The 26,129-nt window shown below is 52.9% G+C and overlaps 2 protein-coding genes and 3 non-coding genes across 5 annotated transcripts; 4 read left to right on the forward strand and 1 right to left on the reverse strand.

Moving 5' to 3' along the window:
* The first annotated feature begins 38 nt into the window (after nt 1-38).
* TCP1 (t-complex 1) lies at nt 39-9,337 on the forward strand. The gene is made up of 12 exons (XM_060205226.1): nt 39-250; nt 2,469-2,554; nt 2,660-2,788; nt 3,907-4,004; nt 4,364-4,474; nt 4,790-4,971; nt 5,483-5,609; nt 6,854-7,029; nt 8,046-8,169; nt 8,442-8,634; nt 8,719-8,882; nt 9,049-9,337. The coding sequence occupies exons 1-12, from the start codon at nt 187-189 to the stop codon at nt 9,263-9,265; spliced, it is 1,671 nt and encodes a 556-aa protein (XP_060061209.1). The 5' UTR covers nt 39-186; the 3' UTR covers nt 9,266-9,337.
* LOC132532576 (small nucleolar RNA SNORA29) lies at nt 4,139-4,277 on the forward strand. Its single transcript, XR_009544514.1, has one exon. It is a non-coding gene; the product is annotated as a small nucleolar RNA SNORA29 (small nucleolar RNA).
* LOC132532577 (small nucleolar RNA SNORA29) lies at nt 5,816-5,953 on the forward strand. The gene has a single exon (XR_009544515.1). It is a non-coding gene; the product is annotated as a small nucleolar RNA SNORA29 (small nucleolar RNA).
* Nucleotides 8,214-8,351, forward strand: LOC132532568 (small nucleolar RNA SNORA20). Its single transcript, XR_009544507.1, has one exon. It is a non-coding gene; the product is annotated as a small nucleolar RNA SNORA20 (small nucleolar RNA).
* A 61-nt stretch (nt 9,338-9,398) lies between the features above and the next one.
* ACAT2 (acetyl-CoA acetyltransferase 2) lies at nt 9,399-22,806 on the reverse strand. Its single transcript, XM_060205227.1, has 9 exons — nt 22,650-22,806; nt 21,734-21,868; nt 18,425-18,606; nt 18,138-18,255; nt 16,304-16,447; nt 13,265-13,387; nt 11,886-12,040; nt 9,765-9,875; nt 9,399-9,587 (listed from the first exon to the last, which is right to left on the reverse strand). The coding sequence occupies exons 1-9, from the start codon at nt 22,702-22,704 to the stop codon at nt 9,417-9,419; spliced, it is 1,194 nt and encodes a 397-aa protein (XP_060061210.1). The 5' UTR covers nt 22,705-22,806; the 3' UTR covers nt 9,399-9,416.
* Nucleotides 22,807-26,129: the final 3,323 nt, after the last annotated feature.

Raw genomic sequence — 26,129 nt, forward strand, 5'->3', positions numbered from 1 at the left:
GAGGCCCCGCCCCACTTCCGGTCTGGCCCGCCCCGCGGCGCGGCTCTCTGGAGGGGCTCCCAGCAGCCCCCGCGCGGTCGTTCAGGCCGCTCTTCGCCGTCGCCCTCCGCGTCGTAGCTGCCGCCGCCCGACCCGGGGACCGAGAAGCCGGTGGTGTCCGCGCCTCCCCGAGAGCCCGCAGCCAGCATGGAGGGGCCTCTGTCCGTGTTCGGGGACCGCAGCACCGGGGAGGCGATCCGCTCGCAGAACGGTCAGGCCGCGCCTCCGCCACGCGCGGGCCCCCGGGAAGGGCCGGGAGGGGGCGCGCCCCCGGGGGAGCGAGTTCGGGGGACCCGGATGGGGGGGGAGACCCGGGCCGGCGGCAGAGGCCCGGATGGCGGTGACCTGGGGCCGGGGGGGGGGGGCCGGGGACACCGCCGCACCCCCGCGCGGACACGTGCGCCGCGCCCCGACTTCCGGCGGGAGGGGGGGAGCCCGCGGCTCTTTGGTTCCGGCCCAGGTGGGGGCGGGGGGCGAATGGAGACCCCGGGTTCGAGTCCCCCGCTCCCCGCCTGCCCGGGGCGAAGCTTCCCGAGGCTCTGCCACCCCTTCCCTCGGGATGCCAGTCCGGAGACAGTGAATGAAGACGGGGGAGTGGCCGCCGCCGGGGCGGTAGATTCGACTGGCAGCGCAGACTGCGGCGACCTGGTGGCAGAAGACAAAGGGACGGAGGCAGGCAGGCAGGCAGCGGAGCAGCCGCACTCCCGGAGGACCATAGCCCGGGGGGGGGGGGACATGTCGGGGAAGATGGCCGCAGGGCTGTGAACCCCACTCCATCAGGACCCAGGGAGAGAGGAGGAAAAAGCCAGGCGCACCCGGGGGTCGCGACCCGTGTAGGTGTGACATGGAAAGGAAGAGAAGGCAGGCCCACGGGGGGGGGAAAAAATATATATATAATCACACGCACGCACAAAATATACATATACACGCACAAAATATACACATACGCGCACGCACAAAATATACACATACACGCACGCACAAAATATGCATATACGCGCACGCACAAAATATACACATACGCGCACGCACAAAATATACACATACGCGCACGCACAAAATATGCATATACGCGCACGCACAAAATATGCATATACACGCGCGCGCGCGTGTATGGCTGCAGAAGTGACCATCAGCCCGCATCGGTGACCTTGGGGGAAACCGCTTCCGTTCCCGGTGGCGGGGCTGGGGGCGCAGAACTCCGGTGCTGGGAACGGGGTGGGATGGCAGCCCTGTGGCCTTGTCGTTTCGTGAATCAGTACTAAGTCACTGATCAGAAATTTTTATTTATTTATTTATTTTTTTAAGAGCTGGCGTGATGGTTCTGCTAAGAGACTCTGGTGTCCTGAGGCTCCAAAACCCCAGATTCAGTTCCCAGCACCACCACAGGCCAGACCTGAGCAGGGATTTGGTCAAGAAAATTAAATAAACAGGGGCCAGGTGGTGGTGCATCTGGTGGTTAAACACATGTTAGGGTGCACAAGAACCCAGGTTGGGTTCAAGACCCCGGTCCCCACGTGCAGGGGGAAAAGTTTCAGGCATAGTGAAATAGGACTGGAGATGTCTCTGTCCAAAAATAACAATAAAGTTCAATAAACAAACATAAATGTGTTGTCCCAGGAGCCGACACTGGTGGCTCACCACACTGCACGGGGAGGTCCTGGGTCCTGTGCCCCACAGGGTGCTTTAAAAACATCCTGGAAGGGAAAAAAGATGGGTGTGTACCCCCCCATAAAAGTGAGTTATCAAAAGGCACAATTTGTGGGTTATCCTGAGGCAACAGTGGATGTCTTTTGGGGGGGGGGGTCCTCCAGGGTTATCGCTGGGGCTTGGTGCCAGCACTATAAATCCACTGCTTCTTGGGGTTATTTTTCCCATTTGTTGCTGTTGTTATAACTGTTGTTGGATGGGACAGAGAGAAATCTAGAGAGGCAGGGAAGACATGGAGAGAAAGGCAGACCTGCCTGCTTCACCGCCTGTGAAGCGACTCCCCTGCAGGTGGGGAGCCGGGGGCTCAAACCGGGATCCTTGTGTAGGTGCTTATGCTTTGTGCCACGTGCGCTTAACCCGCTGAGCTACAGCCCAGCCCCTTTCTTTTATATATATATTTTTTTTTTTTCCCTTTTGTTGCCCTTTTTTTTTTATTGTTGTTGTACTCAGTGTTACTGATGTCGCCATTGTTGGCTAGGACAGAAATGCAGGGGCGGAGAGAAAAAGACAGCTACAGGCCTGCTTTACCGCCTGTGAACTTGGAACTTCAGAGCCTCGGGCATGAGAGTCTCTTTGCATGACCGTTACGCCATCTGCCCCCACCCAAGGTGGATGTTCTTTATAAACTGAATGTGAACTCGGAGGAGGTTATGAGACGGCGGAGGCTGTTGGGAGCCTTCGTCCCCGGCTGAGCGGCTCGGTCTCTTTCCCACCCACAGTCATGGCCGCAGCGTCCATCGCCAACATCGTCAAGAGCTCCCTCGGCCCGGTCGGTTTGGATAAGATGCTGGTGGATGACATTGGTGTGAGTGCTTGTTGGGGTTGGGGGGAGCCAGGTGGGGGTACACGGGCTACTGGGGGCGAGGACCCGGGTTCAAGCCCCCGGTGGTTGTTTCTCCGAATCTCTTAGGATGTGACCATCACCAACGACGGGGCGACCATCCTGAAGCTGCTGGAAGTGGAGCACCCCGCAGCCAAAGTGCTCTGCGAGCTGGCGGAGCTGCAGGACAAAGAAGTGGGGGACGGAACGACCTCTGTGGTGGGTAGGGCAGCCTGTTTCCCTCAGCTTGGCTTTTCAGAAGTGAAGTTGGGTCAGAGGGGAGTTGCAGATACTTGCTTCTGGGTCCAAATAACTGACATGTTCAGGAGCTGCTTGGGCTTTTTTTTTTTTTTTTTTTTTTTTTCTGCCCAGAGCCATTTGGCCAACATACAACAACAGTTGCCCTGGCAGGGCCAAAACCACATACATGATTTCTTGTTCCGGGCGGAGTCGCACCTGGTTAAACACAGATTACCAGGCACAAAGACCCGAGTTCAATCCTCAGATTTCTGTCCTCATTTAAAAAAATGTCAATGCTGGCAGGCAGTCTCACAAAGTGACACGGGAGCTCACGATGCTAATAACAGGACACAAACTTGTGGGTCTGCTGGGGCAGCGTCAGCGCTCTGACCTGGTGAGGAGCAGGAGCGGTTCTGCTCTACAGAAAGAAGAGGTGGCTGTGGGCAACCTTTGCTCGTGAGCTACTGGGATCTGCTGCTTCTAAAACGACGACAGTAGTTTTGTCTGTGTAACTTGTTCATACTCATCAGGCGATGTGTCGTCTCAGTCCCCCCTCCCCATCTAATTACTGATAAGACCAGAGCACCACTCTGGAACATGCAACTCCAGGTATTGAACGGTTAGATTTTACTTTGGAAAGTGTCATATTTTGCCTCTCAGTAGTATTTGAGTTCACTTAATCCACTGTACTGCCTCCTGGACAGCTAAAAAATATTCCTTGATACTCTGTACATCTATAGATTTAAAAGAAACTAAGTGGCCTGAAATAATACACATATTTGGGTAGTCCTGATTCTTAAAGGCAGTCAGTGGGGGCCAGGAGGTGGCTTCGTGGTACAGTTCACCCGCCTGGTATGCAGGGGCCCTGCACTCAGTCCCTGGCATCGCGTGGTGGGGATGCCAGTATCAGAAAATAAAGACCCCGAAGGAGCTGGCCAGTGTTCCTGGTTGAACACACATTATGCAGTGTGCGAGGCCCTGGGTTCAAGCCCCCGGCCCCCCGTCTGGCTTTGTTGTTTTCAGGTTTCTAGTTAATGCCTCTTTCATTTCACTGCGTCGCCAGCTGAGTCTCATGAAGAGTGGTCTTTGCTCTGCAGGTCATAATTGCGGCCGAGCTCCTCAAAAACGCAGACGAGCTGGTCAAGCAGAAGATCCACCCCACATCGGTCATCAGTGGCTACCGACTGGCATGCAAGTAAGAGCGCTTGCACTCGCAGGAGGTTTGTGGTGCTTGGTGCAGCACGTAGTTTGTGGTCTGCAGATGTCTTGAGCCGTTAGATTTTACTTTGGAAAGTGTCGTATTTTGCCTCTCAGTAGTATTTGAAGTTTTTTCCCATTTGACTACCACATTTTCTTCTCTTACTGGAATTTCGTGGCTATGCTTGTGGGATAGAGTAATGCCACCGTGATCTGAAGGAGGAGGGTTTCCTGTGTCCTCCTCCTATATGAAATGGCCGGACAGAGCGGTTTCGCCTGTGTTGGTGGCATCACGGTCGACGTGAAACCACACTGAGCCGGGGGTTTCTGAGCGTCTTCTCCCCATCCTCCGATTAGGGAAGCGGTGCGTTACATCACAGAAAACCTCATCATCAACACAGATGAGCTGGGGAAGGATTGTCTGATCAACGCTGCCAAGACATCCATGTCATCCAAGATTATTGGGATGTATCCTTGCGTGGTCTGGGAAGGGTCAGGCTGTTGCAGAGATGCGGCTGTGTGTCCGCTTTTTGTGCCTGACATGGGCTGGGCTGGGCTGGGCTGGGCTGGGGGTGGCTGCCTGTGGCCTGGTGCATGCTGTGCTGTCTGGCTGAGCCACTGGCCTGGCCTGTGCTCCTTGGACACTGCTCTTCTCTGTAGAGAAGGTGACACCGCGGGTGAGGAGTACTCTGGGCTGCCGAGAGGAAGCCTTTTTGATTGAGCGTCGGCTTCGTGCATGCCCCATGTCCGTACCAGGCCCTCTCTCCTTAACTGTGGCCATAGAAACAGTGATTTCTTTGCTAACATGGTTGTGGATGCTGTGCTCGCCATCAAGTACACAGACACGAGGGGCCAGCCGCACTACCCAGTGAGCTCTATAAACATTCTGAAGGCTCACGGGAGGAGCCAGTCGGAGAGCTTGCTCGTCAACGGCTATGCGCTCAACTGCGTGGTGGGCTCGCAGGGTGAGGCTCCGCTTACTGCTGTCAGGCTCCCGGGGAGGGAAGGAAACCGCGCTGCGGTCAGTTTCTCTGTTGTGACTGACACACACAAGCCGGGAGGGAGGCGGGGCAGGTGCCCGTGGCGCAAAGCACAGGGACTGGCATAAAGATCCTGGTTCGAGCCCCCGGCTCCCCACCTGCAGGGGAGTCGCTTCACAGGCGATGAAGCAGGTCTGTAAGTGTCTGTCTTTCTCCCTCTCTGTCTCTCCTCCTTTCTCAATTCCTCTCTGTCCTATCCAATAATGAAGACATCAATAACAACGATAACTACAGCAACAAAAAACAAGGGTAACAAAAGGGAAGACGTTTTTAAAAAAAATTTTTTTAAGCAGGGAAATGCATTTCAGTGTTGCAGAGGTGGGTTCCTGGGATTCTGTGCGTACAGGTGACGGACGGTTCAGGGCTCCCCCGCTGTCCTTTGGGCCTACGATTCCGTTACGGACTGCTAGTTACTGTGTTTTATTATTGATTGCAGGCATGCCCAAGAGGATAGTCAACGCGAAAATTGCCTGCCTCGATTTCAGCCTCCAGAAGACAAAGATGAAGCTTGGTGTGCAGGTGGTTATCACAGACCCTGAGAAGCTGGACCAAATCAGACAGAGGTACACTGGCTCTTTCTGGTGGGGGGGGCTTTGCATCAGCTAGAGAAAGCGCTCAGCTTAAGAATCCAGAAAATATGGCTGTAGTGAAGGAGACAGACCTTTTAAAAGACTCGGAACCGCTGTGCGTCTCAGCTCACGACTGTACTGTGTGTGTGTGAGTACTAAGATTGGGAGTGAAGAGGCCGGACCACGCCTGCTGTATGCTTTTTCCCATTTGACTGCCATGTTTTCTTTGATAGTAGATTTTCATGGATATGCTTGTGGGATAGAGTGATGCTGCCGTGATCTGAAGGAGGGGGGTTTCCTGTGTCGTCCTCCTATATGAAACGGCCGGACATCATGGGCGCCCATGGATGTCAGCGGCCCTCCACTCCGCTCAACTCGTGTGACACCCTTTTTCCCACCTTGCCCCCAGCCTAGAGGAGGCCCACCTGTGATGCGATGTCTCTTGCCGGCATCTGAAAAACTGGTGTTTTGTTTCTCATTCCTCCCCTTTCAATTTTAGTGATCAAGGACTACTGCCAAGCCTTGGAATACTTCTTTTTTGAAACGGGGGGTGAGGGGGGCAGGCAGCTGTGCTTACTTCCCAGTCAAAACCTGCCGCTCCCTGAACTTGTGATCTCAGTACAGGACGACAGCCTGTCCCAAAAGGAACCCCCTTTCTGACTAACGCCAGCTTAGTTTTCTTTCACTCCAAAAATGAACATACCCGTCACCCAAGACCCTGTGTTCTCAGATCAGGTCCTCTCTATTTGTTACCTCTATCTTTGGTCATGCTGCTTCCTGCTTTAAAATGTTAGGCTTTGGACCAGCCCATGGTTTTTGGAGGTACCCATCTTCCTATTTGACCTGGACTTAAAGATCTGTAAGCTTTCCTTGTCATGCCTTCCACTCTGAATTCTAACCACACTTTTTGGTTGGCAGTCCAGATTGGATCAGACGAGAGCTAAGTGATGGTGGGTTTTCTAACACACACAAGAAGAAGGGGGGGGGGGGAGGAAGGAAGGAGACTAGGAGAGAGAGAAAGGCACCTGAAGTTCTGCTTTCGCCTGCACGTGGGAAGTGGGTGCACCACTGTCTGGCCCATTAAATGGGCTTTTAACTCCTTGGACTTTTTTTGTAACAAATGGTTGATTCGATTTATCTGGACTACCTTTATGAAAACCTCACCATGGGAAACTGGATCATTACTGTGAAGCACACAAGACAGCCCTGACGTACTCCTCTAATGCTTCTCTCCCCAGAGAGTCAGATATCACCAAGGAGCGGATTCAGAAGATCCTGGCGACCGGCGCCAACGTGATTCTCACCACTGGTGGGATCGACGACATGTGTCTCAAGTATTTTGTGGACACTGGCGCCATGGCAGTCAGGAGAGTCTTGAAGAAGGACCTGAAGCGCATCGCTAAGGCTTCTGGAGGTCTGTCCGGGGCTCGCGGTGCTTTGGGAAACAATTTAGGAAGCTCAAGGCGCTCTGACTTTCCTTATCTCGAGGGCTGTGTCACTTTGATAGTTATTTCTAACCATTGTGTTATGTGTGACTTAAGTGGACTTATTACAGGTGGTGGGTTTTTTTCGCCACCAAGGTTATTGCTCAGTTATGGTCTCAGTGCCTGCATGACAAATCCACCTCTGCCTGTGGGCATTTACTTGCGCCTATTTTGGTAGTGCAGAGACAAGCTGAGAGGGAGAAAGGTGAAGTACCCCCACGCCCACCCCTGCATGTAGGGGTTAGAACCCAGGTCTGCCACTGCCCAGCCACCTGGCACAGGCTTTTTAATTTTTTTTTTCCCTTTTGTTGCCCTTGTTTTTGTTGTTGTTATTGCTGATATTGATGTCATTGTTGTAGGACAGAGAAATGGGGAGAGGAGGGAAAGAGAAAGACACCTGCAGACCTGCTTCACCACCTGTGAAGCGACTCCCCTGCAGGTGGGGAGCCAGGAGCTGAAACGGGATCCTTAACCATTCCCTGAGCTTTGCGCCACCTGTGCTTAACCTGCTGCACTACCGCCCGACTCCCCCGACAGCGGTCTTTACCTGGTTCCACAATACCAGTATATGGGGACTAGTCCCCATATACTGGTATATGGGGACTAGTCCCAGGGTCTCCTCTTGGGAGCTTCACTGGGGGTGTGGGGAGTAATGCTTTACAGTGTGACCACTGCCACACGAGCCTTTCATTATGCACCAAGCCCCAAAGTGCTCTTCTGCCCCTCCTTCCCAGAGTCCTCTGCTTTGATGCCATGCTTAGTCCACTCTGAGGTGTCTGTCTGACCTAGCTCAGCAATTCTTTGAATGTTAAGTCTTGCTTTGTCAGGTTTTTGTCTAGTAACCTGCAGAGAAATAATACATAGATATTCCTGAACCTGTGGCAGGTTAGGAGTGTTCATGGGAGGAGAACCTGCTTACGGATCTTTTGTGATTGTCTTGCTATAGCCATTATCCTGTCAACACTGGCCAACCTGGAAGGGGAAGAAACTTTTGACGTCTCCATGTTGGGACAAGCAGAAGAAGTGGTCCAGGAGAGGATCTGTGATGACGAGCTGATCTTGATCAAAAAGTAAGAGCTCCCTTCAGGTGACAGAGCTGCCCAGGCCTCGCCGGCTTCCCATTGATTTGCTGCCACGATCTCGCGGTGACGTGAGCAGTTATACGCATGGGATACAGCAACCCCAGGCCACTGCGAACTGGGCCGGGCGGCCTCCCTCCTGCCTCTCTCTCCCACGCGTGGTCTGGACATCTCGCCACGGCCTCTCCGTCCTGTGCGAGCGGGGCTCAGAAACAGGCTGGCCTGGGCCTCCTGCTTCTGACAGTGACGTGCTCCCCTTGCAGCACGAAGGCTCGTACCTCCGCGTCCATCATCCTGCGTGGGGCCAACGACTTCATGTGTGACGAGATGGAGCGCTCTCTGCACGATGCCCTGTGTGTGGTGAGGCGAGTTCTGGAGTCCAAGTCTGTGGTGCCCGGCGGTGGGGCCGTGGAAGCAGCCCTGTCCATCTACCTCGAGAACTACGCGACCAGCATGGTGAGCGACCAAGAGAACCGGGGGTGGGGGGGTGAGGCCTCCATTTATTGGGGGGGGTGTCCTCACTTGGCGGTCTCTTTCCAGGGCTCCCGGGAACAGCTGGCCATTGCAGAGTTTGCCAGGTCTCTGCTCGTCATTCCCAACACCCTGGCAGTCAACGCTGCCCAGGACTCCACAGACCTGGTTGCAAAGTTGAGAGCTTTTCACAATGAGGCTCAAGTTAACCCAGAACGCAAAAACCTGAAATGGTAAGTGTGATCTCCACTCCCCACCTGTGAACCCGGAAGCCTCCCATGTCCCTGGTGTGTGAGGATTCCCTGGGCTTCCCAGCCTGCCCCCAGATGAACATGATTGGGACGCTTGGAACAGGAGTGAAAAGGCCACCTAAACTGGTTTATTTTTCTAAAACTGCAGGATTGGTCTTGATTTGGTCAACGGTAAACCCCGAGACAACAAGCAGGCAGGGGTGTTTGAACCCACGGTAGTCAAAGTCAAGAGCTTGAAGTTCGCCACAGAGGCCGCCATCACCATCCTCCGCATCGACGACCTCATTAAGCTGCACCCCGAGAGCAAAGACGACAAGCGTGGGGGCTACGAGAACGCCATGCATTCGGGGGCCCTGGATGACTGACTTCCTTTCTAGCAATGTTACAGACACACAGTTGACCTGTTCCTGCAGTTACATTAAACACGAGTTGACACAGCTCAGCTTCTGTCCTCTTTTGGTCCGGTGGTTTTCCCAGCCAGTCTTGGTGACGTCCAGGTTTCAGCGGCGGTTAAGCTCACCCCCTCTGCACACACAGTGCTATCCCCATCCCGCCCCCGATGCACAGGGCAGCCACCCCGCGGTTGCCGCCCGTCCGCTCCAGGGTGTGCAGCAAGGTGACCAGGATTCGGCAGCCCGACGCTCCCAGGGGGTGCCCCAGTGCTATGGCACCTCCTTGTGAGTTGACCTGCAGGGAAAGATGTGGTTTATTGTAAACCTCCCAGTGTCCTCGGCCCCTTGCTAAGCAAAGTGACCTGACTGCCAGCACCCTGGACATAGCCAATCACCTACCTGTGTTACACAGTCAAGACTGGAATCGGGTCACTGATCTGAAACCCGCTCAGGGTTGCTAGTTGATACTTACCTTTTCTGGGTCTAATCCGAGCTCTTTCATTATGGCGACAGACAGGACTGCAAAGGCTTCGTTAATTTCAAATGCGTCCACGTCTTCCAGGGCCCAACCTGCTTTTGCCACCTGAAAAAGATCAATAAGGTTGACGTATTAAATTCAAGTGGGTGGTCCGGGAGGTGGTACACTGGATAAAGCGGTGGAAGGACCGGCGTAAGGATCCCGGTTCAAGACCCTGGCTCCCCACCTGCAGGGGGGTCGCTTCGCAGGTGGTGAAGCAGGTCTGCAGGTGTCTCTCCCCTGTCATCCCCCCTCTCCATTTCTCTCTGTCCTATCCAACAACGAGGAAATAAATAAATATATATATAAAGAAAATTCAAGTGGAAATGAGGGTAGATGGCATAATGGTTATGCAAAGTAACTATCATGCCTAAGGCTTCAAAGTCCCAGGTTCAGTCCCCTGCACCACCATAAACCAGAGCTGAGCAGTGCTCTGGTTAAAAGGTGGTGCAAGAGATGAAGCCTTGCGTTCCCCAGATGACATATGCCCCACAGTGAGGCTCTGGTTATCATAACACTGACCTTAAATCAGTCTACTGGGTAGAAATCGAGAGGAGAGGGGGGGCGACGCCTGCAGCCATGCTCTACCACTCATGAAGCTTCTTACCCCGCGTGGGAGCCAGGAGCTTGAGCCTGGTCCTTGCGCACTGTGACGTGAACTCGACCAGGTGGGCCACTGCTTGAAATTAAGTCTGAAGAGGTTAAAGATGGCGCAGGGGTAAGTAGCATAATGGTTATACAGACTCTTGTCTGAGGCTCCCAACTCTCAGGTTCAGTCCCCTGCACCATAAACCAGAGCTGAGCAGTGCTCTAATAAAAGAAAGTTGGAAGTCGGGCAGTAGCGCAGCCAAGTGCGAGGGACCCAGTTCGAGCCCCCGGCTCCCCACCTGCAGGGGAGTCGCTTCACAGGCAGTGAAGCAGGCTTGCAGGTCTGTCTTTCCCCCTCTCTGTCTTCCGCTCCTCTATTTCTGTCCTGTCTAACAACGACGACATCAGTAAGTACAACAGCAATGAAAAACAAGGAAAGGTTAAAAAAAAAAAAATAGAAAAAAGTCTGTCAATCAGACTTAAAAGAAATTTTTAAAAAAAGTTATAACATATTGGGGCCTAGGATCCAGGTTCAAACCCTTGGCCCCACCTACAGGGGGAGGCTGGGAACAGTGGAGCAGGTCTGCAAGTGTCTCCTGGTATCCCCGCCTGACTTCTGTTGCTGAGTAAAGCGTCTCCTCCGATAAAGACACTGATCCAAATGTGCTTGGGGCAGGGGACAGTGAACAACTAAGCGGCTATGACCAAGTCCAGTTAAGCACGAGGCCCCAGACTGAAGCCCCAGCATCACATGTGTTGGAGTGATCCCACTGCTTCTCTTAATCTCATTAGTTTAAAAAAAAAAAAAAAAGGCTGACGGGTGGTCCACACCTCGTTAAGCACACCTTACCATACAGGAGGACCCAGGTTCTAGCCCCGGCCCCACCTGCAGAAGGGAAGCTTCCCGAGTAGTGAAGCAGGTCTGCAGATGTCTCCTCCATCTACCCCACCCCTTCCCTCTTAATTTCTCTATCCTAATTTTAAAAAAGAAGGGGGGGGGGGGGACAGGCAACATGGCGTAAAGCCTAAGGACCTGCAAAAGGATCCGATTTCAAACCCCCGGCTCCCCACATGCAGGGGGGTCACTTCACAAGCGGTGAAGCAGGTCTGCAGGTGTCTGTCTTTCTCTCCCATCTTCTCTCTTGATTTCTCTGTCCTACCCGACAACAGCAATAACAAGGGCAACAAAAATAGGAAAAATGGCCACCAGGAGCAGCCGGGAGTGTTGGCTTCATAGTGCAAGCCCCACACCCTAGCAATAAGCCTGGAATTAGTTCCCAGGAGAGCAGACAAAGCAAGTGGAACATGACGGGAATAAAACTGGCAAGCCCAAGATGGTGCCTGTCAATCTTGGCCTTTTGAAGTGAAACGTCCTAGCAAAGATGCAGACTCCGGTGCAGTGACAGGCTGCTTGTCTTGTACAAGCAAGCACCTACAGATCCATCAAAGCAAAGGATGACAAGCTCTGCCGCTCAGAAGGAAACTCACAGCTTGCCTGATGGCTGGAATGGGTCCTGTGCCCATGACGGAAGGCTCCACACCTACTTGGGACCAAGACACGAGCTGGGCTAAAGGTTTCAGCCCACGGTTAACAGCCTCTGACTTCCTCATAAGAACCACAGCTGCAGCACCATCATTCAGTCCTGTCAGTCAAACACAAAAGCCTTATTATCTCCTCCAAGAACGCAAGAACGCGTGGTCACATCCCTCCTCTGCCTCCTCTGCTTTCTCTTCATGGGCGGGACGTGACTAAATGCAGCAGGGCCTTCACCTGTCACTCAGACCACAGCGGCGCTGAACAGTTATACTGGCAATAAGCGTGAGGTCGAAGAACGACGCAGTCTGAGAGATGAGATAAGGAGGTAAGTGGGGCAGGACAGCCCTAACCGGTGCTGGGAGTTTATCATTCTGAGTGCAGGTAGCAAATGGACTCGATAATAATAATAACTGAGTAGTGCTCGCTAATTTTATTTTTATTATTATTATTTTTACCAGAGCGCTGCTCAGCTCTGGCTTACTACTGGTGCAAAGGATTGAACCAGGGGCTCAGGGACGCACGAGTCTTTTGCGCATAACCGTGATGCTACCTCCCCCTGCTGCTGGCTTGACTTTCAGCTGCATGCGCAGTCAGAACATTGGGAAATCGAATACATCCTGTCAGCCTCTGTAACTTTGTTTCTGATCGATCAAATCTGGAGACGTAAGTAACAAGTCAGACTACAAACTACATTACCCATAAAAAACTAAAGGCCTTAGAATAAATTGGATAGTTAAACAGGAAAAAGGTGATGGGCTGGAGAGATAACATAACGGTTCTGCAAAATATTCTCCTGCCTGAGGCTCCGAGGACCTGGGTTCAAGCCCTAGCACCAACAGAAAGCAGAGCAAAATTGAGCCCTGGTCAGGAAAGGCGGGAGAGAGAGAAAAAAAGCTGCAGCCCAGAGTCGGGCAGTAGCGCAGCAGGTTAAGCGCACATGAGCCCCACCCCAGAGGTTCCAGGAATGGAGGAAACATAGGCTCTGTAGAGGAAGCAGGAGATCCCTGCTGTTTTAGGGTTTAAGAAGACAATAGCTAGTTATTGCAGTAATCACACTGTTTGGCAATTGGTTAACTTTGAAGAATCCCTTTGTTAGGGTTCGCTGTATTGTACACACCATCACCATATTTTAAGTCCTTTGACATTGTTTGCATATAGCTGTGCCACCAGTTGCTTCTGTTCTCCCTGGACTAAGCTTTTAAGAGAGTCAACATATCAGAGACTATGCCTATGTATTAAAAAGACTCAGTCTGTGCTTTAAAAAGTTTGAGACATTCAAAAAGCTGCAAACAACTATGGTGCCCTACAAATGCCCTTCAGATAATCCCACCTGAAGCATTCGCCGGTGTCACTGTCCCTGTGCCATCCGTGAGGAAGTACGGCTTCAGCTGACACATGGCCTCTAGGCTGCTTCCGTGTCGAGGATGCTCATCTGTTTTAACTTCAACAGGACCTGGAAAAGGAAAATCGGAGACCTGAGATTAGTAAAGAAACACAAGTCAGAGTTACCTTCTATGTTTGGAAGAAAGTTGTTTTTTTTTTTTTAAAGGAGGGGTTCTGGGAAGTAGCACACTGGATAAAGCACTGGACTGTCAAGCATGAGGACCCGAGTTTAATCCCTGGCAACACATGTACCAGAGTGATGTCTGATTCTTTACAAAAGAAAGTTTTGGAGTACAGGTCCTGAAAAAGGATGACAGAGGACCAGGTTGGGGGCTGTATTGTTATATGGAAAAATGAGAAATGTTATGTATGTACGAACTATTGTATTGACTGTCAACTGTAAAACATTAATTCCCCAATAAAGAAATTAAAAAAAAAAAAAGAAAATTTTGGAGACCAGGTGGTAGTGCAGCAGGTTAAGCACACATGGCGTGAAGCACAAGGACCAGAGTGAGGATCCCGGTTCGAGCCCCCGGCTCCCCACCTGCAGGGGAGTCACGTCACAGGCGGTGAAGCAGGTCTGCAGGTATCTGTCTTTCTCTCCCCCTCTCTGTCTTCCCCTCCTCTCTCCATTTCTCTCTGTCCTATCCAACAACGACACAGCAAAAAAAAACAATAAGGGCAACGAAAATGGGGAAAATGGCTTCCAGGAGCAGTGGATTTGTAGTGCAGGCACTAAGCCCCAGCGATAATCCTAGAGGCAAAAAGAAAAAAAAAAATTTTAAATATGGGACCAGGGGGTGGCCCAGCTGGTTAAGCAGACACTGCAGGTGTCTCTATCACTCTTACTATGTCCACTTCCACTCTGTTTCTCTCTCCAATAACAAATAATAAAATACTAGAGCTTTCTAGCACTGGGAGAAAATATAGCGGATCTGCTATATTTAAATAATCATATTTTATGATTCTCTTGCCTCAGGTTCTAAAGTCACAGGTTTAAGCACTAGCATCACCATAACAGAGTTGAGCAGTATTCTTTTCTAGTAAAAAAAATAAATAAATAAAAATAAACCTTTTACTTCACTAGGGGTTAAAACATTGTGGAGGGGGGGTGGGCATTGGGTACACCAGGCTGAATGCACATATTACCACTGTGGGCAAAGACCTGCGTTCAGTCCCCTCCCCCAAAAGCCCCCTGCAAAGCGCAAGCTTCAAAAGCTTCCCTTCCCCCCCCCTTCCTCTCAACAACAAAAAGTTTAATTTTTTTTTACATTTTTTTTATTTATTTTCCCTTTTCTTGCTCTTGTTTTTTTTGTTGTTGTTGTGTTGTAGCTATTGATGTCGTCCTTGTTAGATAAGACAGAGAAATGGAGAGAGGAAGGGAAGACAGAGGGGGAGAGAAAGACAGACCCCTGCAGACCCGCTTCACTGCCTGTGAAGCAATTCCCCTGCAGGTGGGGGAGCTGGGGGCTTGAACCGGGATCCCTAAGCTGGTCCTTGCGCTTTGCGCCACATGTGCTTGGCCCGCTGTGCTACCACCCGACTCCCTAATTATTTTTTAATATTTATTTATTCCCTTTTGTTGCCCTTGTTGTTTTATTGTTGTAGTTATTGATGTCATTATTGTTGGATAGGACAGAGAGAACTGGAGAGAGGAGGGGAAGACAGAGAAGGGGAGACAAAGACACCTGCAGACCTGCTTCACCGCCTGTGAAGCGACTCCCCTGCAGGTGGGGAGCCGGGGGCTCAAACCAGGATCCTTACGCCGGTCCTTGCGCTTTGAGCTACATGCGATTAACCCGCTGCGCCACCACCTGACTCCCCCCAAAAAACCCACTTGGAAGGCTAGAAGGTAGTCACATGCACAGCCCAGGTGCACGGCCAGCCCCTGCAGCCCAGTGGAGGTGGGCGCTGTGGGTGCTGTGGGCGCTGTAGTGTGGGTGCTGTGGGCGCTGTAGTGTGGGTGCTGTGGGTGCTGTAGTGTGGGTGCTGTGGGCGCTGTGGGTGCTGTAGTGTGGGTGCTGTGTGGGTGCTGTGGGGTCCCTCCCTCCCTCTCTCTGCGCCAGAGGGGTGTGGCCCGCAGTGGCGCCCAGAGACAGAGGCCCAGAGACAGGGCCCCAGAGATAGGGGCCCAGAGACAGAGCCTCAGAGACAGAGCCCCAGAGATAGAGGCCCAGAGACAGAGGCCCAGAGACAGGGCCTCAGAGACAGAGGCCCAGAGACAGAGCCCCAGAGACAGAGGCCCAGAGACAGGGCCTCAGAGACAGAGGCCCAGAGACAGAGCCTCAGAGACAGAGCCCCAGAGACAGAGGCCCAGAGACAGAGGCCCAAAGACAGAGCCCCAGAGACAGAGGCCCAGAGACAGAGACTCACGAGACAGAGGCCCAGAGACAGAGCCTCAGAGACAGGCCCAGAGACAAAGCCTCAGAGACAGAGGCCCAGAGACAGAGCCCCAGAGACAGAGGCCCAGAGACAGAGCCTCAGAGACAGAGGCCCAGAGACAGAGGCCCAGAGACAGAGCCTCAGAGACAGGCCCAGAGACAGAGCCTCAGAGACAGAGGTCCAGAGACAGAGGCCCAGAGACAGCAGGAGAAGCGCCGAGGCTCCCACACTGCAGCGCAGTCAGGGCAACAGCTGGCCTGGGACTGGCCCGGGGGCCTGGCGGCAGCGTCGCAACTCTACAGGGGCCTCGCCCGCTGCCACTCGCAGGACTGGCCCGGGACACCCCGACCCATCGGCACACAGGCCCCAAAGAGCCGGCACCAGGCTGGTGGAGGGATGGTGTGGCGATGCTTCATGAAGAGATGGGAGACCGTCCCCACATCAAGCAGCCGTGGGCGCCCACGTCACCTCAGCAAGAAAGGGACCGTGTGGGGGGTAACTGAGCGGGCTGAGCTCCCGGACCCCGGGGGGACCCCGGGCGGCCTCGCACACCCCTGGCCGAGCCGTCTCAGCCCCGCATGGAGACAGGGGCTGCCGTGCCCACCTTTCCTGGATGGCACAGAGACGGGCACGATCTCCTTGTCAAAGTGGCCGGCCCGCTGCGAGCTCTCGGCCCTGTTCTGGGACAGGACGGCGAGCTGGTCCTGCTCTTGTCGGCTGACCTGCCACTGCTTGGCGACATTTTCCGCTGCGAGAGAGAAAGAAAAATAAATACACGTAAGAGATGAGTTTTTATTCTAATTCTTCTTTGATTGTTACACAGAAGGAAAGGTACCAAGCAGTCCAAGAGGTAGTGCAGCAGACAAAGCGCGACCGCCCTGCACTCAGTCCCCAGCATCGCACGGACCAGGGAGGCTCTGGTTCTCTCTCCCTCTCTTATAATACGTTTGGTGGTTTTTCCTTTTTTTTTTTTTTTAAATATTTTATTTATCTGATAGAGAGAAATTGAGAGGGAAGATATGGATAGAGGAGAGAGAGCTGGGGAGACAGCATTAATGGTTTTGCAAGACTTTCATGCCTGAGGCTCCAAGGTCCCAGGTTCAAATCCCTAGCACTACCTTAAGCCAGAGCTGAGCAACAGCTCTGGTGTCTCTCTCTCTAAAATAAAAAATAAAATAAAAACAGAGAAAAGGAAAGAGACAGAGACACACCTGAAGCCCTGCTTCAGCATTCAGGAAAGCTTCCCTCCTACAGGTGGGGAGTGGAGATTTGAACTCAGGACTCTGTGCATGGTAATGTGTGCTCAGCCAAGTGTGTCAGTGCCTCGCCCCATAAATAAGTAAATCTTGGAGAAGGAAGGAAGGAGAAGGAAAGAAGGAACGGAGGGAGGGAAGGGAAGGAAAGAGAAAGAGAAAGAGAAAGAGAGATGAGAGCACAGGTCAGCTCTGGCTTATGGTCAGGCCAAGGATTAAACGTGGAACCTCAGAGCCCAGCAGGAAAGTGTGCTGTAGAACCAACCATAACGTTTTCCTGGCAAAGAAAAAGCTCTTGGCTGGTTCACGTTTTCACATAAGCTCCAGGTACAGCTCAGACCATGGTAGAGTGCTTCACCAGACAAGAACCGGCAGCCTCACGCCAGACTGAGCCTGCTGGAGCAACGAATCCAGCAACACTGCAGCTAAAGGGGGCCAAGCAGTGGTGCGCCTGGTCAAGCACACACATCACCAGGAACAAGGACCCAGGTTCAAGCCCCTGGTCCACACCTGCAGGGGGAAAGCTTCATAAGAAACGAGGCAGTGCTCTTGTTCCCTATCTATCCTACTCTCCATCTTCTATAAAGAAGAAGAGAGGGAGTCCAGCGGTAGCGCAGCAGGTTAAGCACACGTGGCATGGAACTCAAGGACCAGTGTCAGGATGCCGGTTCGAGTCCCTGGCTCCCCACCTGCAGGGGAGTCGCTTCACAGGCGGTGAAGCAGGTCTGCAGGTGTCTGTCTTTCTCTCCTCTCTCCATTTCTCTCTGTCCTATTCAGCAACGATGACATCAACAACAATAACTACAGCAATAAAACAAGGGCAACAAAAAGAAACAAATAAATATAAGAAAAAAAAAGAAAAATGCAGACTAGGCCAGGGAAGACAGCATCATGGTTCTACAAACAGACTCCTGCCTGAGGCACCAAGATCCCAGGTTCAATCCCCAGCACCACCATCAGCCAGAGTTGAGCAGCTGAGCTCTGGTATAAAGAAACAGGACAGACTGATCTAGAAAATTCTAGGCCCCTCCCACCCCCTTTCCAGGCCCTGAAAATCAAGGAGGAAGCCAGGGGGTACAGGGCAACTTCCTCACTTCACTTCATCCACAGGACCCGTGTCTGTCACCAAGGCCAGGGTCCCAGGCAGCTGTGACGGGGTCCAGCCTGCTTGGACCAACGCCTTACCCGTGATGCCCATGTGGTAGTTGTGAAAGGCGTCGGTGAGTCCGTCCCGCAGGATGCTGTCGGTCAGGGGCGTCTCCCCCATCCGGACGCCCGTCCTCAAGTGAACCAGGTGAGGAGCCTGCGGGCGAGACCCAGGGCGGCCCTAGCTGTCACTGGGCTCTGAACACCAGTCGGCCTGCCCTCCGCCCCCTGGCCTTGAGCCTGAGAATGCCAGGTGGCAGTGTGCCTGGCAGCCCATGTGGCAGCAGGGCTGGCACCCAGGTCAGGTGTGCCCGGGGCGACCTCACCTTGCTCATGCTCTCCATGCCGCCGGCCACCACGATGCTGGAGTCACCCAGCGCCACGGCCTGCGCGGCAAGGCACACGGCTTTCAGGCCCGAGCCGCACACCATCTGGCAGGCCCAGGAGGGCACGGCGTAGGGGATGCCCGCAGCCACGCTGGCCTGGCGAGCGGGATTCTGCCCACAACCTGGAGGGGAAGGGAGAAGGGTCTGAGTGCGCCCACTCCGCCCTTTCTGCAGGCGCCGGTGCTGGGCCTGCATTCCAGTGCCCACAAATAAGCCCGTGGCCAGGAACTGCTCTAGAGAACTTTTCTAGAGGCAAAGAAAGAGACCACAGCACTGAAGCTTTCTTCAACGCAGTGACGGCTGGGTTCGAACCTGGGCCTTGCACACGGCAAAGTAACTACTGGTCTTTTTTTTTTTTTACTATTTTGTTTATTCTTTAATATTTTATTTTTTAAATTTCTTTATAGGGGGATTCATGTTCTACAGTCGACAGTAAATACAATAGTTTGTACATGCATAACATTTCTCAGTCTCAGTTTTCCACATAACAATACAACCCCCGCTAGGTCCTCCGTCATCCTCTTTGGACCTATCCTCTCCCCCCCACCCACCCCAGAGACTTTTACTTCGGTGCAGTACACCAACTGCATTTCAGGTTTTACTCGCGTTTTCTCTTTTGATCTTGTTTTTCAACTGCTGCCTGAAAGTGAGATCATCCCATATTCATCCTTCTGTTTCTCACTTATTTCACTTAATATGACTTCTTCAAGCTCCATCCAAGATTGGCAGAAAAATGGTGAAATCATCTGAACTCTCAGAAGGCTAGAAAGGGACCTATCCTATAATCCTGCAATTCCTCTCCCGGGGACAGATCCTAAGGAACTCAACACACCCATCCAAAAAGATCTGTGTGCACATATGTTCTTAGCAGCACAATTTGTAATAGCCAAAACCTGGAAGCAACCCAGGTGTCCAACAACAGATGACTGGCTGAGCAAGTTGTAGTCTGTATACACAATGGAATACTACTCAGCTATTAAAAATAGTGATTTCACCGTTTTCAGCCCATCTTGGATGGAGCCTGAAGAAATAGTATTTTATTTTTTTATTATTATTTATTTTCCCTTTTGTTGCCCTTGTTGTTGTAGTTATTATTATTGTTGATGATGTCGCTGTTGGATAGAACAGAGAGAAATGGAGAGAGGAGGGGAAGACAGCAAGGAGGAGAGAAAGAGACCTGCAGACCTGCTTCACCACTCGTGAAGCAACCCCCATACAGGTGGGGAGCCGGGGCTTGAACCCGGATCCTTACGCTGGTCCTTGCGCTTCACCCGCTGCACTACTGCCCGACTCCCAAATCTTTTATTTTTAATAGAGGCAGAGAGAATTTGAGAGGGAAGGAGGAGACAGAGAGAGACACCTGCTTTGCCACTCGTGAAACTTTCCCTCCACAGGTGACCTGAACCCTGGTCCTTCCTTGTGCATGGTACACGTGTTGTCACTAGGCCCGTGCACATGGTACACGTGTTGTCACTAGGCCCACTCCTGCCCAGCCCCAACAAGTGAGCTATGTCACCAGCCCCGTTGAGTGATTTTTTACTGCAGGACCAGAAATGAATTCCGGCTCTCAGGCATGTGAGATGCTCTCAGTGGTTGTCCTGCCTCAACTGTCTGTCTATCCTGGAGAAGACAGAGGGAGAGACAGACAGGGAGACAGAAGACACACCACAGCACTGCTCCACTGCCCACGCAATCCCCCCGTGGTGCAGGGACTACCCAGGGCCGGGCCGGGTGCGAGGCAAGGCTGGGCTCTCTCACGCGGCCTATGTCCCAGCTCCAAGAGGGAAGCTGATCTGAAGCTGGACGGCAGACAAGCGGGAGCCCCACCAGCATGCGTGCGGCTGTCCGGGAGCCTCTAGACCATGGGGCTATGGGAGGACAGTGCTGGGAGGGGCACAGTGGATGGGGCACCCCCTCTCCAGCCAGAAGGGAAGAACAGCAGCCCGGGAGGTGGCTGTTAGGGGCTGCCTGAGGACAGACCCCGGAGGAAGGGCATCAGCAGCCCTTGCCCTGCCCCTCAGGCTGGAGTGAAGCCCTGGGCTTAGAAGACAGCCGTGTGCGCGCACAATTCTCTCTGTCCGTCTGTCTGTTCTGCATGCCTCTAAAGTGTGTATCTTCTTCTCTCTTTTTTTTTTTAGATTTTATTTATTTATTAATGAGAAAGGAGAGAAAGAACCAGGTATCACTCTGGTACATGTGCTGCCGGGGATCGAACTCAGGACCCCCATTCTTTTTTTTTTTTTAAAAAAACATTTTTTAAAAAATATTTTTTATTTTATTTATTCCCTTTTGTTGCCCTTGTTGTTTTATTGTTGTAGTTATTATTGTTGTTGTCGTCGTTGTTGGATAGGACAGAGAGAAATGGAGAGAGGAGGGGAAGACAGAGAGGAGGAGAGAAAGACAGACACCTGCAGACCTGCTTCACCGCCTGTGAAGCGACTCCCCTGCAGGTGGGGAGCCGGGGTTCGAACCGGGATCCTTATGCCGGCCTTGTGCTTTGCGCCACCTGCGCTTAACCCGCTGCGCTACAGCCCGACTCCCAGGACCCCCATTCTTGAGAGTCCACGGCCTTAGCCACTGTGCCACCTCTTGGACCTCTTTCTTTCTCTCTCTCTCTCTCTTTTAATTTTATATATATATATGTTTATTTATTTCGTTTTGTTGCCTTTACTGTTTTATTGTTGTAGTTGTTATCATTGTTGTTATTGATGTCGTTGTTGAATAGGACAGAGAGAAATGGAGAGAGGAGGAGAAGACAGAGAGGGGGAGAGAAAGACAGACACCTGCAGACCTGCTTCACCTCCTGTGAAGTGACTGCCCTGCCGGTGGGGAGCCAGGGGCTCGAACGGGGATCCTTATGCTCGTCCTTGTGCTTTGCGCCACGTGCACTTACCCCTGTGCTACTGCCCGACTCACCCTTCCTTCCTTCCTTCCTTTACCACAGCACTAGTCGACTCTAGTTATGGGAGTACCAACTTGAGAGTTGCTGTATGTCCACTAAGCTATCTCCCCAGCCCACCCTGCCCTCTCTCTTGTCTATGTGGGCTGTATACTGACGAGCAGTCATCTCCCTGCAGATGTGAGTGTGGATTCCAACCCACCCGCAGGCTTGGCAGGGACCTCGGTGGCACTTTCGCCACCACTGCCATGGAGTGGTGCCCAAGGCTGTCCCTCAGAGGTCACTTCACCTGGGAGATCCCAGAGCCAGTGGGGAGAGGGACGGCCAGTGCAGAGTCCAGGGCTGGTTACCTGCTGCCAGCACGTGTCCTAGGATGACCTCGGACACCTCGTGGGGTTGCACAGAGGCCCTCCTGAGGACGTCCTTGATGACGGCGGCGCCCAGGTCGTGGGCGGGCACGGTGGACAGGGCACCATTGAAGGATCCTAGGACAGAGGGGCAGTCAGCGGCGGGGGCCCGGGCTTTGGGGTGGGGCTGACAGCTCTCAGAGGTGGGGGGAGGGAGCATCCGACAGGAGGGGGATTCTGAGGGGGGCGCTGCAGGGAGGAGGCTGGGGTGGGGTTAGAGATCTCAGTGGGCAGGGCGCTCCCAGGGGTGCAGAGGACGGGGGACTCCGGGTGGGGCGGGGAGCGCTCCTGGGGGCCGGGAGGCTCAGTGGGCAGGGAGATCCTGGGGTGCAGGGGGTGCTCCCAGGGGTGCAGAGGACCGGGGACTCCGGGTGAGGCGGGGAGCGCTCCTGGGGGCCGGGGGCAGGGAGGCTCAGTGGGCAGGGAGGTCCTGGGGTGCAGGGGACTGCAAGGGTCGGGGAGCTCCCGGGTGCAAGGGGAGCAACTGTCCACCCCGGGTGCAAGTGTCCATCCCCAGACCCCAGGTCCGAGGGGACCCACACCCTCTAACAAAGGGGAGCCCCGCGATCGGCCCCGAAGGGGGGGCACAATCCCTGACTCGCTCCAGCTCCGCCCACGCGCTCGGATCACCCAGCTGGTCCGCCCTGGGACCAGCCAATCAGAAGCCACGGCAGACAGCACCTCTCCCCGACAGCCAATGGGATGGCCGGGCGGTGTGGTGGTTCTACCCGACCAGCCAATCAGAGCTCGCGGAACAGACTAGGCCTTGCTAAAAAAGGGACCGGGACAGGGGAATGTGGTGGATCCGGGAGGACCCCGGGGTCTCGGCGGCGGGCCTGGGATCCCCCCGCTCACTCACCGATGGCGGTCCGTGCTGCCGAGACGATGACCACGGGGTCGGGATTGGCATTCATGCTGCAGCCTCCCTCTGGAAGTCCTCGAGCAGCCGGTAGACCGCGCCGTCTGGCCGTGAGGGACGGGCTGCTCTCGACTGATATTGAGTGGGCGTGGTCACTCGTAGCCCCGCCCACTGCGTCTCTCGGTCGCTCCCTGCACATGCGCAGAGCTGCAGGAGACGCAAAAGGGGCGCTCCCCATTGCTGAGCAGGCGCAAGAATGCTGCCCGAAGCCCCGCCCACTGCCTCTTGGCGCCACTACGCAGGCGCGGGAGTCGGCCTGGCGCAAAAGGCACCTTGGTAGCCCTGCTATGAGTTAGTGCAAGTTCCTTTTCTTCTTTTTTTTATCTTAATTTTATCTTTTTTAATCAGAGGCCGGGCAGTAGCGCAGCGGGCTAAGCGCACATGTCGCAAAGCACAAGGACCGGCATAAGAATCCCGGTTCGAGCCCCCAGCTCCCCACCTGCAGGGGAGTCGCTTCACAGGCAGTGAAGCAGGTCTGCAGGTGTCTGTCTTTTTTTCCCCCTCTCTGTCTTCCCCTCCTCTGTCCTTTTCTCTCTGTCCTATCCAAAAACTACGACAACAATAATTACAATAAAAAAGCAACAAGGGCAACAAAAGGGAGAATAAATAAATAAAATTTTTAAAAAAGATTTTTAAAAAAAATCTTCCAAGGGTGGTGGAATCACGCAGGTGCAAAAAAGTTTGGGTGGTTTTTGTTAGCTCAAGAAAGATTACTAAAATGCTAGACTCCTAGGAACATACTCGCAAAGATAGATATCCTACAACTCCCTTTTTTATTTTGAAATATGGATTACAGTCTGAGGGTTGATTCCTAGACCTCTATATACACTAAAGATTTTATTTATTTATTTATTTATTTATGAAAAGGATAGGAGGAGAGAGAAAGAACCAGACAGCACTCTGGTACATCTGGTACATGTGCTGCCGGGGATTGAACTCAGGACCTCGTGCTTGAGAGTTAATGCTTTCTCCACTGCTTTACCTCCCGGACCACTCCTAGCCTCCCTCTGCCCCAAGGGACCCTACTCTCTGTAGTCTGCTTTTTTTTTTTTTTTTTTTTTTCTTCCTTCGCCAGAGCACTGTTTAGCTCTGGCTTATAGTGATGCATGCAAGGGATTGAACCTGGGGTCTTGGAGCCTCAGGCATGAAAGTCTCTTTGCATAACCATTATGCTATCTAGCCACCCCGGGGCCCTACTCTCATTGGCTCTATCCCTACACGTTGGTCCTTATTTATTAAACACTTTCTCCTGCTTTATATCTCACCTGCTTTCAGCCACCAAGTTGCAGGTGCTACCACGATTCCATCCTGAATTCCTTGGACAGACGGCCTCACCCGTGTGTCCTGGAACCTCCCCTCCCCAGAGCCCTGCCCCACCAGGGAAAGACAGAGACAGGCTGGGGGTGTGGATCCACCTGCCAACACCCATGTCCAGCAGAGAAGCAATGACAGAAGCCAGAGCTCCCACCTGCTGCTCCCTGAAAAGAATGTTGGTCCACACTCCCAGAGGAGGAGAGATATTAGGGGAAGATGCCCAGAGGGCTCTGAGCTCCAGTTCCACTGGGACCTAGAATATTTGTGACCAGGAACCTTTGATTTTGCTCTGTCACTGAAAGAGAAGATTCTGGAGAAGACCTAAGGAAGTCAGACGCTGTATCTGCTCTCTGAGAGGGAAGAGGGGAAAGAGGAAGGGCTGTTAGGGGCCGACTTCACTCACATGGGCTATACAGAACTGAAACCCGTGAACCTGAAAAAAGAAAAAATACATATCCAGTCAATTCTGTCTTTTTGTATTTATTGATTTATTTTCCCTTTTGGTGCCCTTGTTTTTTATTGTTGTTATTGGTGTCGTCATTGTTGGATAGGACAGAGAGAAATGGAGAGAGGAGGGGAAGACAGAGAGGGGGGAGAGAAAGATAGACACCTGCAGACCTGCTTCACCGCCTGTGAAGCGACCTCCTTCAGGTGGGGAGCCAGGGGCCCGAACTGGGGTCCTTACGCCGGCCGGCCCTTGCACTTTGCACCATGTGTGTGCTTGACCCGCTGCACTACTGCCCAGCTCCCAATAAAGCTCTTTCTTTAAAAAAAATTTTTGATATTTTTTTTACTATGTATTTATCCCCTTTTGTTGCCCTTGTTGTTTTATTGCTAAAGTTACTATTGTTGTTGATGTTGTTGGATAGGACAGAGAGAAATGGAGAGAGGAGGGGAAGACAGAGAGGAGGAGAGAAAGACAGACACCTGCAGACCTGCTTCACCGCCTGTGAAGCGACTCCCCTGCAGGTGGGGAGCCGGGGGCTCGAACCGGGATCCTTAGGCCGGTCCTTGCGCTTTGCCTAACCCGCCGCGCTGCCGCCCGACTCCAGGTGGTAATAATTTCTATCTTGGAGTAGTCTGGCCCAGGGGGACAGCTGGCTGGCAGCAATGCCAGGCCTTGACTGAGCAGGCAGTCGCCCCAGCCCCAGGCTTGGTCTTGCCTAGTATTTAACATGTACTGCCACAGCCAGAACCCATTCACGTGCCGCAGGGAAGCAGCTACTCGGGAAAGGCTAGTACCGAGCTCACTCAACCGAGGCTGCTCACCCTGGGCCTCACGGAAGACTCGTCTTCAAGTGGCTTCTTTGCTTTTGTTTCGACATTTATTGTTAGAGAAATTGAGAAGGGGAAGACAGGGAGAGGCACCTGCAACCCTGCATCAACTCTCAAGCATGAGGTCCTGAGTTCCATCCCCACAGCACATGTACCGGATGTCTAGTTCTTTCTCTCCTCCTTTCTAATAGATAAAAAAAAAAAAAAAAAAAAAATTAAAAAAATAAATTAAAAGGCGGGGCCATTACCGTGCACAGGGACCCGGGTTCGAATCCCTGGTCCCCACCTGCAGGGGGAAATCTTCACAAGTGGTGAAGCAGGGCTGCAGGTGTCTCTCTGTCTCTCTCCCTCTCTAGCTCCCCCTTCCCTCTTGATTTCTGGCTGTCTCTATCCAAAAAGAAAACTAATGAACACCTTGGCAATTAGTTTTTCTTCCTTTAGTTCCTCCTTCAGGGTTTACCTCTGGGCTTCAGTGCCAGCACTTTGAATCCACATCTCCTGGCAGCCACGTTTTGCTACTTTTTATATTAGACAAGACAGAAACTGAGAGGGAAGGAGAGGGTGAGAGACGCTTGCAGCCCTGCTTCACTGCTCCTAAAGTCTCCCCGCAGGTGGGGAGCGAGGGCCTGAGCCTGATACTTACGCATGGTGCTACGTGCACTTAACTGAGCAGCACACCACTGCCCTGGCCCCTATTTCTTTATTCTTTTTTTTAAACTTTTTTTTTTTTTTTTGCCTTCAGGGTTATTGCTGGGGCTTGGTGCCTGCATCAGGCAACCACTGCTCCTAGAGGCTATTTTTTCCTCTTTTGTTGTCCTTGTTTTATCCTTG

The sequence above is a fragment of the Erinaceus europaeus genome, chromosome 13 (genome assembly GCF_950295315.1).
Source record: "Erinaceus europaeus chromosome 13, mEriEur2.1, whole genome shotgun sequence".
In the NCBI taxonomy this organism is placed as follows: Eukaryota; Metazoa; Chordata; class Mammalia; order Eulipotyphla; family Erinaceidae; genus Erinaceus; species Erinaceus europaeus.

Bases quoted from the DNA above. Each gene is read 5' to 3' on its own strand.
- ACAT2 (XM_060205227.1), bottom strand. From the start codon at position 22,704: ATGAATGCCAATCCCGACCCCGTGGTCATCGTCTCGGCAGCACGGACC. The intron at 18,256-18,424 runs GTGAGGTCGCCC...TCTCGCCCGCAG, and splicing joins GCATGGAGAGCATGAGCAAG to GCTCCTCACCTGGTTCACTT. The intron at 12,041-13,264 runs GTGGGATTATCT...TTTGACTGACAG, and splicing joins GACACCGGCGAATGCTTCAG to GACTGAATGATGGTGCTGCA.
- TCP1 (XM_060205226.1), top strand. From the start codon at position 187: ATGGAGGGGCCTCTGTCCGTGTTCGGGGACCGCAGCACCGGGGAGGCG. The intron at 251-2,468 runs GTCAGGCCGCGC...TCCCACCCACAG, and splicing joins GGCGATCCGCTCGCAGAACG to TCATGGCCGCAGCGTCCATC. The intron at 8,170-8,441 runs GTAAGAGCTCCC...CTCCCCTTGCAG, and splicing joins GAGCTGATCTTGATCAAAAA to CACGAAGGCTCGTACCTCCG.